This window comes from Schistocerca nitens, chromosome 6 (genome assembly GCF_023898315.1).
Source record: "Schistocerca nitens isolate TAMUIC-IGC-003100 chromosome 6, iqSchNite1.1, whole genome shotgun sequence".
In the NCBI taxonomy this organism is placed as follows: Eukaryota; Metazoa; Arthropoda; class Insecta; order Orthoptera; family Acrididae; genus Schistocerca; species Schistocerca nitens.
In genome coordinates, this window is record NC_064619.1 from 698,795,118 (window position 1) to 698,808,399 (window position 13,282).

A 13,282-nucleotide genomic window follows, 5' to 3' on the forward strand; every position below is an offset into this window, starting at 1 on the left:
ACCTTCCAAACTTTACAGAAGCTCTCCTGCGAACCATGCAGAACTAGCACTCCTGAAAGAAAGTGCTAGTTCTGCATGGTTCGCAGGAGAGCTTCTGCAAAGTTTGGAAGGTAGGAGACGAGGTACTGGCAGAAGTGAAGCTGTGGGTACCGGGCGTGAGTCGTGCTTCGGTAGCTCAGTTGGTAGAGCACTTGCCCGCGAAAGGCAAAGGTCCCGAGTTCGAGTCTCGGTCGGGCACACAGTTTTAATGTGCCAGGAAGTTTCATACACTCCTGGAAATTGAAATAAGAACACCGTGAATTCATTGTCCCAGGAAGGGGAAACTTTATTGACACATTCCTGGGGTCAGATACATCACATGATCACACTGACAGAACCACAGGCACATAGACACAGGCAACAGAGCATGCACAATGTCGGCACTAGTACAGTGTATATCCACCTTTCGCAGCAATGCAGGCTGCTATTCTCCCATGGAGACGATCGTAGAGATGCTGGATGTAGTCCTGTGGAACGGCTTGCCATGCCATTTCCACCTGGCGCCTCAGTTGGACCAGCGTTCGTGCTGGACGTGCAGACCGCGTGAGACGACGCTTCATCCAGTCCCAAACATGCTCAATGGGGGACAGATCCGGAGATCTTGCTGGCCAGGGTAGTTGACTTACACCTTCTAGAGCACGTTGGGTGGCACGGGATACATGCGGACGTGCATTGTCCTGTTGGAACAGCAAGTTCCCTTGCCGGTCTAGGAATGGTAGAACGATGGGTTCGATGACGGTTTGGATGTACCGTGCACTATTCAGTGTCCCCTCGACGATCACCAGTGGTGTACGGCCAGTGTAGGAGATCGCTCCCCGCACCATGATGCCGGGTGTTGGCCCTGTGTGCCACGGTCGTATGCAGTCCTGATTGTGGCGTTCACCTGCACGGCGCCAAACACGCATACGACCATCATTGGCACCAAGGCAGAAGCGACTCCCATCGCTGAAGACGACACGTCTCCATTCGTCCCTCCATTCACGCCTGTCGCGACACCACTGGAGGCGGGCTGCACGATGTTGGGGCGTGAGCGGAAGACGGCCTAATGGTGTGCGGGACCGTAGCCCAGCTTCATGGAGACGGTTGCGAATGGTCCTTGCCGATACCCCAGGAGCAACAGTGTCCCTAATTTGCTGGGAAGTGGCGGTGCGGTCCCCTACGGCACTGCGTAGGATCCTACGGTCTTGGCGTGCATCCGTGCGTCGCTGCGGTCCGGTCCCAGGTCGACGGGCACGTGCACCTTCCGCCGACCACTGGCGACAACATCGATGTACTGTGGAGACCTCACGCCCCACGTGTTGAGCAATTCGGCGGTACGTCCACCCGGCCTCCCGCATGCCCACTATACGCCCTCGCTCAAAGTCCGTCAACTGCACATACGGTTCACGTCCACGCTGTCGCGGCATGCTACCAGTGTTAAAGACTGCGATGGAGCTCCGTATGCCACGGCAAACTGGCTGACACTGACGGCGGCGGTGCACAAATGCTGCGCAGCTAGCGCCATTCGACGGCCAACACCGCGGTTCCTGGTGTGTCCGCTGTGCCGTGCGTGTGATCATTGCTTGTACAGCCCTCTCGCAGTGTCCGGAGCAAGTATGGTGGGTCTGACATCCCGGTGTCAATGTGTTCTTTTTTCCATTTCCAGGGGTGTATCAGCGCACACTCCGCTGCAGAGTGAAAATCTCATTCTGGAAATAAAAAATAAATTGAAAATCGACAGTTTTGGTCAATTTCATCAACGTCCCCCCTTAAAGACAACTTTTTTTTAATGTGACAACAAACTTTTAGTGGTTGATAAGTGCAGTGTGGCTTGAGCAGCCGAGAGTGGACGCTCTGTATGTTTACGCCATAGCGCGACAAGATGATGGCAAACCAATACTGGGAATCAACGTTGAAATTCGCTTTTAGAAACGACTTCGCTAGACCAAATGCACGCGATGTCGAGAGCTCTTTCAAGATACCGGCTGCCGATATACTCGGCATCTACTTTTCGATCGTAACGTGAAACTTATTACCGACGCTGTATGTCAAAGGGTTGTTTGGGAGATGAAACAAAGACTCCGCTTCTGCCACGCAAAACGTCGAGGCCGACCATGCCGGACTGGAGCTGCAGCTACACGCGTATCTGAGCTACCCTTAGAACTCTCAGCGGCATACGTCGCGGCGGCGGTCTGACCCTACACTACAGCACAAGAACATGCGGCAGGAAAGTGGACCCAACTTAAGGTGTATCCAGTCGTCAGCGGAGTACACTAGGTGCCCACTGTACTCCGATGACACATACCATAATACCTCGACATAGCAGGCTGCTGGGCCAAAACCATAAAAATCAGTGTGTGGCCATATGTACATTCTGCTTGCTCGTCATCAATTGGATGATGAAGAACACCAATCATACGTATCCTGTATCGTTACAGATGACGGAAAATAGTGTCTTTATGCCAACACAAGGAAAAGAAAGGAACGGCTGAGCTCTAACAAGGCAGCAAATCTCCATACAAAGACCTGATTGCAACCACATAAGATCATTTTATGGATGTGGTGGAAGAGCGATGGCACTGTGCACTACGAATTGCTTCCCTAAGGTGTAAGCTTCACTGCTGACATGTATTGTCAGTAACTGAGACGCCTTGCAGAGACAATCCAAGAACAATGAGCAGCAGGACTGGATGAAGTGACGCTAATCCGTGATAACACCTCCCCGCATTCTGCTAGACAGATAAAAACACTATACAGGAGTTGACTTGGGAAGTCATTGTGCACCCTCCTTAGTCACCTGATTTCCCGTCCCTATAGAAGAACCGTCAAGTAACTTCCTTTCTGGATGAAAATGCACTCTGAACACGACTCGATGAGTTCTTCATAACAAGACCAAGTGATTTCTACAGTTGTGGAACTGAAAAGTTACCCCAGTGTTGACAAGACTATTGTAAATGGTGAAGGAGAACATATTGCCGGTCTCTGTGGCCGAGCGGTTCTAGGCACTTGAGTCCCAAACCCCGCTGCAGCTACGGTCGCAGGATCGAATCCTGCCTTGAGCATTGATGTGTGTGATGTCCTTAGGTTAGTTAGGTTTAAGTAGTTCTGAGTCTAGGGGACTGATGACCTCAGATGTTAAATCTCATAGTGCTTAGAGCCATTTGAACCATTTGAGAACATATTATTGATGACTAAAGTCTCTGTTATGTGTATCTGCTGTCTTTATTAAACTTATGAAAAAATGCTATGAACTCATGCACCAGGCCCAATATTAAAAATACATAAACGTACTGGCACAACTAGTGTAGCTTACAGATTACACTGCACTTGGCACTGAACTAGTTTGGATTTTTGGCAGTTCAGTTCAGTGGCTGGTGGGTGATGACTGGGAGATCAAGAAGTGTGTGTGTGTGTGTGTGTGTGTGTGTGTGTGTGTGTGTGTGCATGCGTGCGCATTTTTGGGCGCATGCATCTAAAGTGTGTCAGGTGTCTGCTGTGAAGCACCCTCCACCCTCCGCCACATAACATTGGTAAAAGCACTCTCTGCAACTTTGGTAGGATTCAACCTCTACCATACAACATTGACAGGAAGGACTCTCTACCATATATCATTGCTACAAAGACTCGTTGCAATGCAACATTGGTATGAATCACGCTTTGCCATTGATGATGTCTTACAGCGACAGCCATCACGACAATGCCCTTGCATGTTGGTTACCTGGCCATTGCATTTGTTATGTTGCCATTGCATTCCATCCATTCTTCATTTAGTCCAGAATACCCATTGGCCTACTACTATTCTGTAGCAGACCTTCTAAGAAGCTTTTATTCTCTTCTTGTCCGAACTGCTTGTCGTCCACATTTCACTTTCGTACAAGACTACACGCCATTACTCCTTTTACTTTATTTCTGCTATCTTCAGAACTTCAAAGAGTGCATTCCACTCAACATATTTCATAAGTACATCCTTTTATATTATTAATACCGCTATTTATATGACCTATAATGAATTAATGATCTGATAAAATATCCTCATATGATTGAATCAAGAACATTTGATCAGCTATGAAACAATGTTAACAAAAGTTATTTCAGATGAAATTATATATTTCTGAGACATATTAAATCTCAGCTTTATTTATGATAATGAATACAAGCTGAAGCAATTAACTAAAATTTGTACCAACACTGGGATTCGAACATGGATCTCCACTTACTAGGCAGATGCTCTAACCATTGCGCCACAAGACTCCAGATATGTTTATTTAAAAGGATTTATTGTCTTATTTTAATTTTTTATATTTTTTTAATACTGACTGGTGTAATTAAATATCAGCCAAAGTGCTTCGAAAATTATGTATTTTATTTTGTTTGGGGTATAGATAAAACTCCCCCCATGAACCACAGACCTTGCCGTTGGTGGGGAGGCTTGCGTGCCTCAACTATACAGATAGCCGTACCGTAGGTGCAACCACAACGGAGGGGTATGTGTTGAGAGGCCAGACAAACGTGTGGTTCCTGAAGAGGGGCAGCAGCCTTTTCAGTAGTTGCAGGGGAAACAGTCTGGATGATTGACTGATCTGGCCTTGTAGCATTAACCAAAATGGCCTTGCTATTCTGGTACTGCGAACGGCTGAAACCAAGGGGAAACTACAGTCGTAATTTTTCCCGAGGGCATGCAGCTTTACTGTATGATTAAATGATGATGGCGTCCTCTTGGGAAAAATATTCCGGAGGTAAAATAGTCAAAAATGGTTCAAATGGCTCTGAGCACTATGGGACTCAACATCTTAGGTCATAAGTCCCCTAGAACTTAGAACTACTTAAACCTAACTAACCTAAGGACATCACACACATCCATGCCCGAGGCAGGATTCGAACCTGCGACCGTAGCAGTCCCGCGGTTCCGGACTGCAGCGCCAGAACCGCTAGACCACCGCGGCCGGCTAAAATAGTCCCCCATTCGGATCTCCAGGTGGGGACTACCTAAGAGGACGTTGTTATCAGGAGAAAGAAAACTGGCGTTCTACGGATCGGAGCGTGGAATGTCAGATCCCTTAATCGAGCAGGTTGGTTAGAAAAAATTAAATAGGGAAATGGATAGGTTAAAGTTAGATATAGTGGGAATTAGTGAAGTTCGGTGGCAGGAGGAACAAGACTTTTGGTCAGGTTATTACAGGGTTATAAATACAAAATCAAATAGGGGTAATGCAGGAGTAGATTTAATAATGAATAAAAAAATGGAAGTGCGGGTAAGCTACTACAAACAGCATAGTGAACGCATTATTGTGGCCAAGATAGACACGAAGCCCACGCCTATTACAGTAGTACAAGTTTATATGCCAACTAGCTCTGCAGATGACGAAGAAATTGATGAAATGTATGATGAGATAAAAGAAATTATTCAGGTAGTGAAGGCAGATGAAAATTTAATAGTCATGGGTGACTGGAATTCAAGAGTAGGAAAAGGGAGAGAAGGAAACGTAGTAGGTGAATATGGATTGAGGCTAAGAAATGAAAGTGGAAGCCGCCTGGTAGAATTTTGCATAGAGCATAACTTAATCATAGCTAACACTTGGTTTAAGAATCATGAAAGAAGGTTGTATACATGGAAGAACCCTGGAGATACTAAAAGGTATCAGATAGATTATATAATGGTAAGACAGAGATTTAGGAACCAGGTTTTAAATTGTAAGACGTTTCCAGGGGCAGATGTGGACTCCGACCACAATCTATTGGTTATGAACTGTAGATTAAAACTGAAGAAACTGCAAAAAGGTGGGAATTTAAGGAGATGGGACCTGGATAAACTGAAAGAACCGGGGGTTGTACAGGGTTTCAGGGAGAGCATAAGGGAACAATTGACAGGAATGGGGGAAAGAAATACAGTAGAAGAAGAATGGGTAGCTTTGAGGGATGAAATAGTGAAGGCAGCAGAGGATCAAATAGGTAAAAAGACGAGGGCTAGTAGAAACCCTTGGGTAACAGAAGAAATATCGAATTTGATTGATGAAAGGAGAAAATATAAAAATGCAGCAAATGAAGCAGGCAAAAAGGAATACAAACGTCTCAAAAATGATATCGACAGGAAGTGCAAAATGGCTAAGCAGGGGTGGGTAGAGGATAAATGTAAGGATGTAGAGGCTTATCTCACTAGGGGTAAGATAGATACTGCCTACAGGAAAATTAAGGAGACCTTTGGAGAAAGGAGAACCACTTGCATGAATATCAAGAGCTTTGATGGAAACCTAGTTCTAAGCAAAGAAGGGAAAGCGGAAGATGGAAGGAGTATATAGAGGGTCTATGCAAGGGCGATGTACTTGAGGACAATATTATGGAAATGGAAGAGGATGTAGATGAAGATGAAATGGGAGATATGATTTTGCGTGAAGAGTTTGACAGAGCACTGAAAGACCTGAGTCGAAACAAGGCCCCCGGAGTAGACAACATTCCATTAGAACTACTGACAGCCTTGGGAGAGCCAGTCCTGACAAAACTCTACCATCTGGTGAGCAAGATGTATGAGACAGGCGAAATACCCTCAGACTTCAAGAAGAATATAATAATCCCAATCTCCAAGAAAGGAGGTGTTGACAGATGGGAAAATTACCGAACTATCAGTTTAATAAGTCACAGCTGCACAATACTAACGCGAATTCTTTACAGACGAATGGAAAAACTGGTAGAAGCCAACCTCGGGGAAGATCAGTTTGGATTCCGTAGAAATGTTGGAACACGAGAGGCAATACTGACCTTACGACTTATCTTAGAAGAAACATTAAGGAAAGGCAAACCTATGTTTCTAGCATTTGTAGACTTAGAGAAAGCTTTTGACAATGTTGACTGGAATACTCTCTATCAAATTCTGAAGGTGGCAGGGGTAAAATACAGGGAGCGAAAGGCTATTTACAATTTGTACAGAAAGCAGATGGCAGTCATACGAGACGAGGGGTATGAAAGGGAAGCAGTGGTTGGGAAGGGAGTGAGACAGGGTTGTAGCCTATCCCCGATGTTATTCAATCTGTATATTGAGCAAGCAATATAGGAAACAAAAGAAAAATTCGGAGTAGGTATTAAAATCCATGGAGAAGAAATAAAAACTTTGAGGTTCGCCGATGACATTGTAATTCTGTCAGAGACAGCATAGGACTTGGAAGAGCAGTTGAACGGCATGGACAGTGTCTTGAAAGGAGAATATAAGATGAACATCAACAAAAGCAAAACGAGGATAATGGAATGTAGTCGAATTAAGTCGGGTGATGCTGAGGGAATTAGATTAGGAAATGAGACAGTTAAAGTAGTAAAGGAGTTTTGCTATTTGGGGAGCAGAACAACTGATGATGGTCGAAGTAGAGAGGATATAAAATGTAGACTGGCAATGGCAAGGAAAGCGTTTCTGAAGAAGAAAAATTTGTTAACATCGAGTATAGATTTAAGTGTCAGGAAGTCGTTTCTGAAAGTATTTGTATGGAGTGAAGTCATGTATGGAAGTGAAACATGGACGATAAATAACTTAGACAAGAAGAGAATAGAAGCTTTCGAAATGTGGTGCTACAGAAGAATGCTGAAGATTAGATGGTTAGATCACATAAGTAATGAGGAGGTATTGAATAGAATTGGGGAGAAGAGCAGCTTGTGGCACAACTTGACTAGAAGAAGGGATCGGTTGGTAGGACAAGTTCTGAGGCATCAAGGGATCACAAATTTAGCATTGGAGGGCATCGTGGAGGGTAAAAATCGTAGAGGGAGACCAAGAGATGAATACACTAAGCAGATTCAGAAGGATGTAGGATGCAGTAGGTACTGGGAGATGAAGAAGCTTGCACAGGATAGAGTGGCATGGAGAGCTGCATCAAACCAGTCTCAGGACTGAGGACCACAACACAGATAAAACTAGGGATAACATTTGACTACAGGAATGTGGGAAACTTATTCAAACATACACTCCAGGAAATGGAAAAAAGAACACATTGACACCGGTGTGTCAGACCCACCATACTTGCTCCGGACACTGCGAGAGGGCTGTACAAGCAATGATCATACGCACGGCACAGCGGACACACCAGGAACCGCGGTGTTGGCTGTCGAATGGCGCTAGCTGCGCAGCATTTGTGCACCGCCGCCGTCAGTGTCAGCCAGTTTGCCGTGGCATACGGAGCTCCATCGCAGTCTTTAACACTGGTAGCATGCCGCGACAGCGTGGACGTGAACCGTATGTGCAGTTGACGGACTTTGAGCGAGGGCGTATAGTGGGCATGCGGGAGGCCGGGTGGACGTACCGCCGAATTGCTCAACACGTGGGGCGTGAGGTCTCCACAGTACATCGATGTTGTCGCCAGTGGTCGGCGGAAGGTGCACGTGCCCGTCGACCTGGGACCGGACCGCAGCGACGCACGGATGCACGCCAAGACCGTAGGATCCTACGCAGTGCCGTAGGGGACCGCATCGCCACTTCCCAGCAAATTAGGGACACTGTTGCTCCTGGGGTATCGGCGAGGACCATTCGCAACCGTCTCCATGAAGCTGGGCTACGGTCCCGCACACCGTTAGGCCGTCTTCCGCTCACGCCCCAACACCGTGCAGCCCGCCTCCAGTGGTGTCGCGACAGGCGTGAATGGAGGGACGAATGGAGACGTGTCGTCTTCAGCGATGAGAGTCGCTTCTGCCTTGGTGCCAATGATGGTCGTATGCGTGTTTGGCGCCGTGCAGGTGAGCGCCACAATCAGGACTGCATACGACCGAGGCACACAGGGCCAACACCTGGCATCATGGTGTGGGGAGCGATCTCCTACACTGGCCGTACACCACTGGTGATCGTCGAGGGTACACTGAATAGTGCACGGTACATCCAAACCGTCATCGAACCCATCGTTCTACCATTCCTAGACCGGCAAGGGAACTTGCTGTTCCAACAGGACAATGCACGTCCGCATGTATGCCGTGCCACCCAACGTGCTCTAGAAGGTGTACGTCAACTACCCTGGCCAGCAAGATCTCCGGATCTGTCCCCCATTGAGCATGTTTGGGACTGGATGAAGCGTCGTCTCACGCGGTCTGCACGTCCAGCACGAACGCTGGTCCAACTGAGGCGCCAGGTGGAAATGGCATGGCAAGCCGTTCCACAGGACTACATCCAGCATCTCTACGATCGTCTCCATGGGAGAATAGCAGCCTGCATTGCTGCGAAAGGTGGATATACACTGTACTAGTGCCGACATTGTGCATGCTCTGTTGCCTGTGTCTATGTGCCTGTGGTTCTGTCAGTGTGATCATGTGATGTATCTGACCCCAGGAATGTGTCAATAAAGTTTCCCCTTCCTGGGACAATGAATTCACGGTGTTCTTATTTCAATTTCCAGGAGTGTATAATTATCCAGTAGAAGGGTGTCCCAACAGGCAAGGTTTATCGAATATCGTTCTTGTCTTCCCAGTTAGATGGGGTACGTGCAGCCCTGTGAACTGGGTTTGCAGAAATCGTAACTCTGACTGTATGCCGCTTTGTGTTCCACCACACTGTGTTCGATAAGGCGGAATGGACATCTTTTCCCGCCATAAAATTTGCGGTTTTCCGTCTTCTGGCAACAGACAATGGCGTTTTTTCTCTCGAGCTATTGCGTTTTGGTCCACACACGAAGGACGAGGTGCGATTGGAAAGTTTTAAGAATGGGCTTGTATTTGTACAATGGTAGTACTTACATGCTACTGTGATGCATCTCCTTCAAGATACTCCCCTTCTGACCGAACATACCGACTCCAACGGTGTTTCCACTTTTGAAAACATTCCTGGAAATTTTTTTCCTGAAGTGTGTTAAGGATGCTCTCCGTATTTGTCTGGATGTTTTCAATCGAGTCAAATCGCTTCCCTTTCTGTGAAAATTTCAGTTTAGGAACAGGTAGAAGTCCGCAGGGGCCAGATCGGGGGAATATGGCGGTTGTGGAATCACAGGAATTCTGAATTTGGTAAAAAATTCAGCGATGGAAAAGGCACGATGAGTGGGAGCGTTGCCGTGGTGTATACCACCCAGCTCCTGTCTTTCCACAATGCATGCCTTTTATTCCGCACCTTTTCGCGCAAACGCTCAAGGAAACATTTGTAGTATTCCTGGTTAATTGTCTGTCCTCCAGGGTAAATTCATGATGCACAATACCGGCAGAATCGAAAAAACAAAACCCACCAACATTGTCTTCACCTTCAACCGACTTTGCCGTGCTTTTTCGGTCGTGGTGAACCTGGAGTTTTCCACTGCGAAGACTGCACTTTGGTTTCAGGTTCATATCCATTTATTCGTCACCTGTAATTATCCTGTTTAACAAATCTGGATCATTTTTAGTCCGGTTAATCAGTTCTTGGCACACTTCAAGTCGGTATTGTCTCTGGTCGCTTGACAACACTTTTGGAATGAATTTTGCGGACACTCGATGCATGTTCAGATCTTCATTTAAAATCGGCTGAACTGCATAGAAACTTAAATTAAGTTCATCAGAAATCTCCCTAATTGTAAGTCTACGATCAGAACGCACTAAGTAGTGAACTTTCACAACATTTTCATTCGTTTTTGAGATGGAAGGACGGCTGGACCGTGGTTCATCTTCAAATGATTCGCGGCCATTTTTAAATCTTTTGAACCAGACAAAAACATTTGACTGGCTTATACAATTATCTCCAAAGGCTATTTTCAATAGTTTGTAAGTCTCAGAAGCTGATTTCCCGGTTTAAAAACAAAATTTCACACAAACTCGTTGCTCCGTTTTTACATCAATTTTCACGCAGACAGAATCCGGCAACAAGCCCTAACAGACCCGCACTCAACCTGCTGCCACTACGAACTGAATCAAGGAAACGCAGTTTCCTGTCAGAGGGCATATAAGGACAAGACAATGACTCACTCCGCACCCTCCATGGACCTGTCTACCAAACCAGTAAGCAGTAGTGGATCCATTCTTAAAACTTTCCAATGACACCTCGTATAGGTGAGTACACGTCATGTATAAAATGGCGGTGTTCTTTGCAATCTACTAATATCGGTTTGTGCAGTAGAACAATGTAGTTCGGAATAAGAATGCATATTTCAAAATTTAGATTATAAGGTGTAGAACTGATTGGGGTAGTTCTAAATAAAGAACCTTCATTGTACCGATCAGTGTATGGATAAACATGGACCTCTAGAAGTTACAAGTAGATCATAAGCAGTCACATCGGATAGTGAGCCAAAACACAGTTGACTGCAGTTGGTCGATGTTAGTAAATTCCATGTTCCGTGTACTATTTTTTCGCACAAATGGCAGAAGGAACATCGTAATGATGTGGATTGAGTCACTTTACACCCGCATTATACATTCATACATACACTCCTGGAAATGGAAAAAAGAACACATTGACACCGGTGTGTCAGACCCACCATACTTGCTCCGGACACTGCGAGAAGGCTGTACAAGCAATGATCATACGCACGGCACAGCGGACACACCAGGAACCGCGGTGTTGGCCGTCGAATGGCGCTAGCTGCGCAGCATTTGTGCACCGCCGCCGTCAGTGTCAGCCAGTTTGCCGTGGCATACGGAGCTCCATCGCAGTCTTTAACACTGGTAGCATGCCGCGACAGCGTGGACGTGAACCGTATGTGCAGTTGACGGACTTTGAGCGAGGGCGTATAGTGGGCATGTGGGAGGCCGGGTGGACGTACCGCCGAATTGCTCAACACGTGGGGCGTGAGGTCTCCACAGTACATCGATGTTGTCGCCAGTGGTCGGCGGAAGGTGCACGTGCCCGTCGACCTGGGACCGGACCGCAGCGACGCACGGATGCACGCCACGACTGTAGGATCCTACGCAGTGCCGTAGGGGACCGCACCGCCACTTCCCAGCAAATTAGGGACACTGTTGCTCCTGGGGTATCGGCGAGGACCATTCACAACCGTCTCCATGAAGCTGGGCTACGGTCCCGCACACCGTTAGGCCGTCTTCCGCTCACGCCCCAACATCGTGCAGCCCGCCTCCAGTGGTGTCGCGACAGGCGTGAATGGAGGGACGAATGGAGACGTGTCGTCTTCAGCGATGAGAGTCGCTTCTGCCTTGGTGCCAATGATGGTCGTATGCGTGTTTGGCGCCGTGCAGGTGAGCGCCACAATCAGGACTGCATACGACCGAGGCACACAGGGCCAACACCCGGCATCATGGTGTGGGGAGCGATCTCCTACACTGGCCGTACACCACTGGTGATCGTCGAGGGGACACTGAATAGTGCACGGTACATCCAAACCGTCATCGAACCCATCGTTCTACCATTCCTAGACCGGCAAGGGAACTTGCTGTTGCAACAGGACAATGCACGTCCGCATGTATCCCGTGCCACCCAACGTGCTCTAGAAGGTGTAAGTCAACTACCCTGGCCAGCAAGATCTCCGGATCTGTCCCCCATTGAGCATGTTTGGGACTGGATGAAGCGTCGTCTCACGCGGTCTGCACGTCCAGCACGAACGCTGGTCCAACTGAGGCGCCAGGTGGAAATGGCATGGCAAGCCGTTCCACAGGACTACATCCAGCATCTCTACGATCGTCTCCATGGGAGAATAGCAGCCTGCATTGCTGCGAAAGGTGGATATACACTGTACTAGTGCCGACATTGTGCATGCTCTGTTGCCTGTGTCTATGTGCCTGTGGTTCTGTCAGTGTGATCATGTGATGTATCTGACCCCAGGAATGTGTCAATAAAGTTTCCCCTTCCTGGGACAATGAATTCACGGTGTTCTTATTTCAATTTCCAGGAGTGTAAATATGATTACAATCTGAGCAATAACAATTGATTTTGTTTCGGTGTATAGTTATGAGTTAGTAATTCCTGCCAATCACCTGCTACAAAGTTACCATGATTCGAAGTTCAAGTATGGCGGAATTAAGTTGTTTTAGTAGTTACAAAATGTGTTTTTTCCGGTTTAAATTATAAATATGCCGGGCAGTAGTCTCACCTGGAACATCATCTTCATTTTTCCAGATGTAAACGTGGGCGTCAACTTCACACGTAACCTGCGCCATTTGTTCCCACGAATAGCAAAAAGGTGTTGGCTTATGGGTTCGTTCTCGTTTACGAGTGCCATTCTGTCTTGGAAGGTCCAGAAGTCCTTGACGAGAATGCAACGGATCAAATCCGGATCCAGCACCACCAGGGTTGGTCGAGTGAAGAAATATATTCCGCCGAAACGATTGCCTGGAAAAAAAGTTTCAAATGATAAACTCGATAATATTGTATATAAAACGAAAATCTGCC

The 13,282-nt window shown here is 47.0% G+C and overlaps 1 protein-coding gene across 2 annotated transcripts in view; it reads right to left on the bottom strand.

Moving 5' to 3' along the window:
- The window catches only part of LOC126263016 (cytochrome P450 6k1-like), a 91,117-nt gene that overhangs the window by 51,513 nt on the left and 26,322 nt on the right, over positions 1 to 13,282 (bottom strand). For both annotated transcript variants that reach the window (XM_049959981.1, XM_049959980.1), the window contains exon 3: positions 12,984 to 13,222. In XM_049959981.1, coding sequence (XP_049815938.1) covers positions 12,984 to 13,222 — 239 coding nt within the window. The remainder of the gene's footprint in view (positions 1 to 12,983; positions 13,223 to 13,282) is intronic.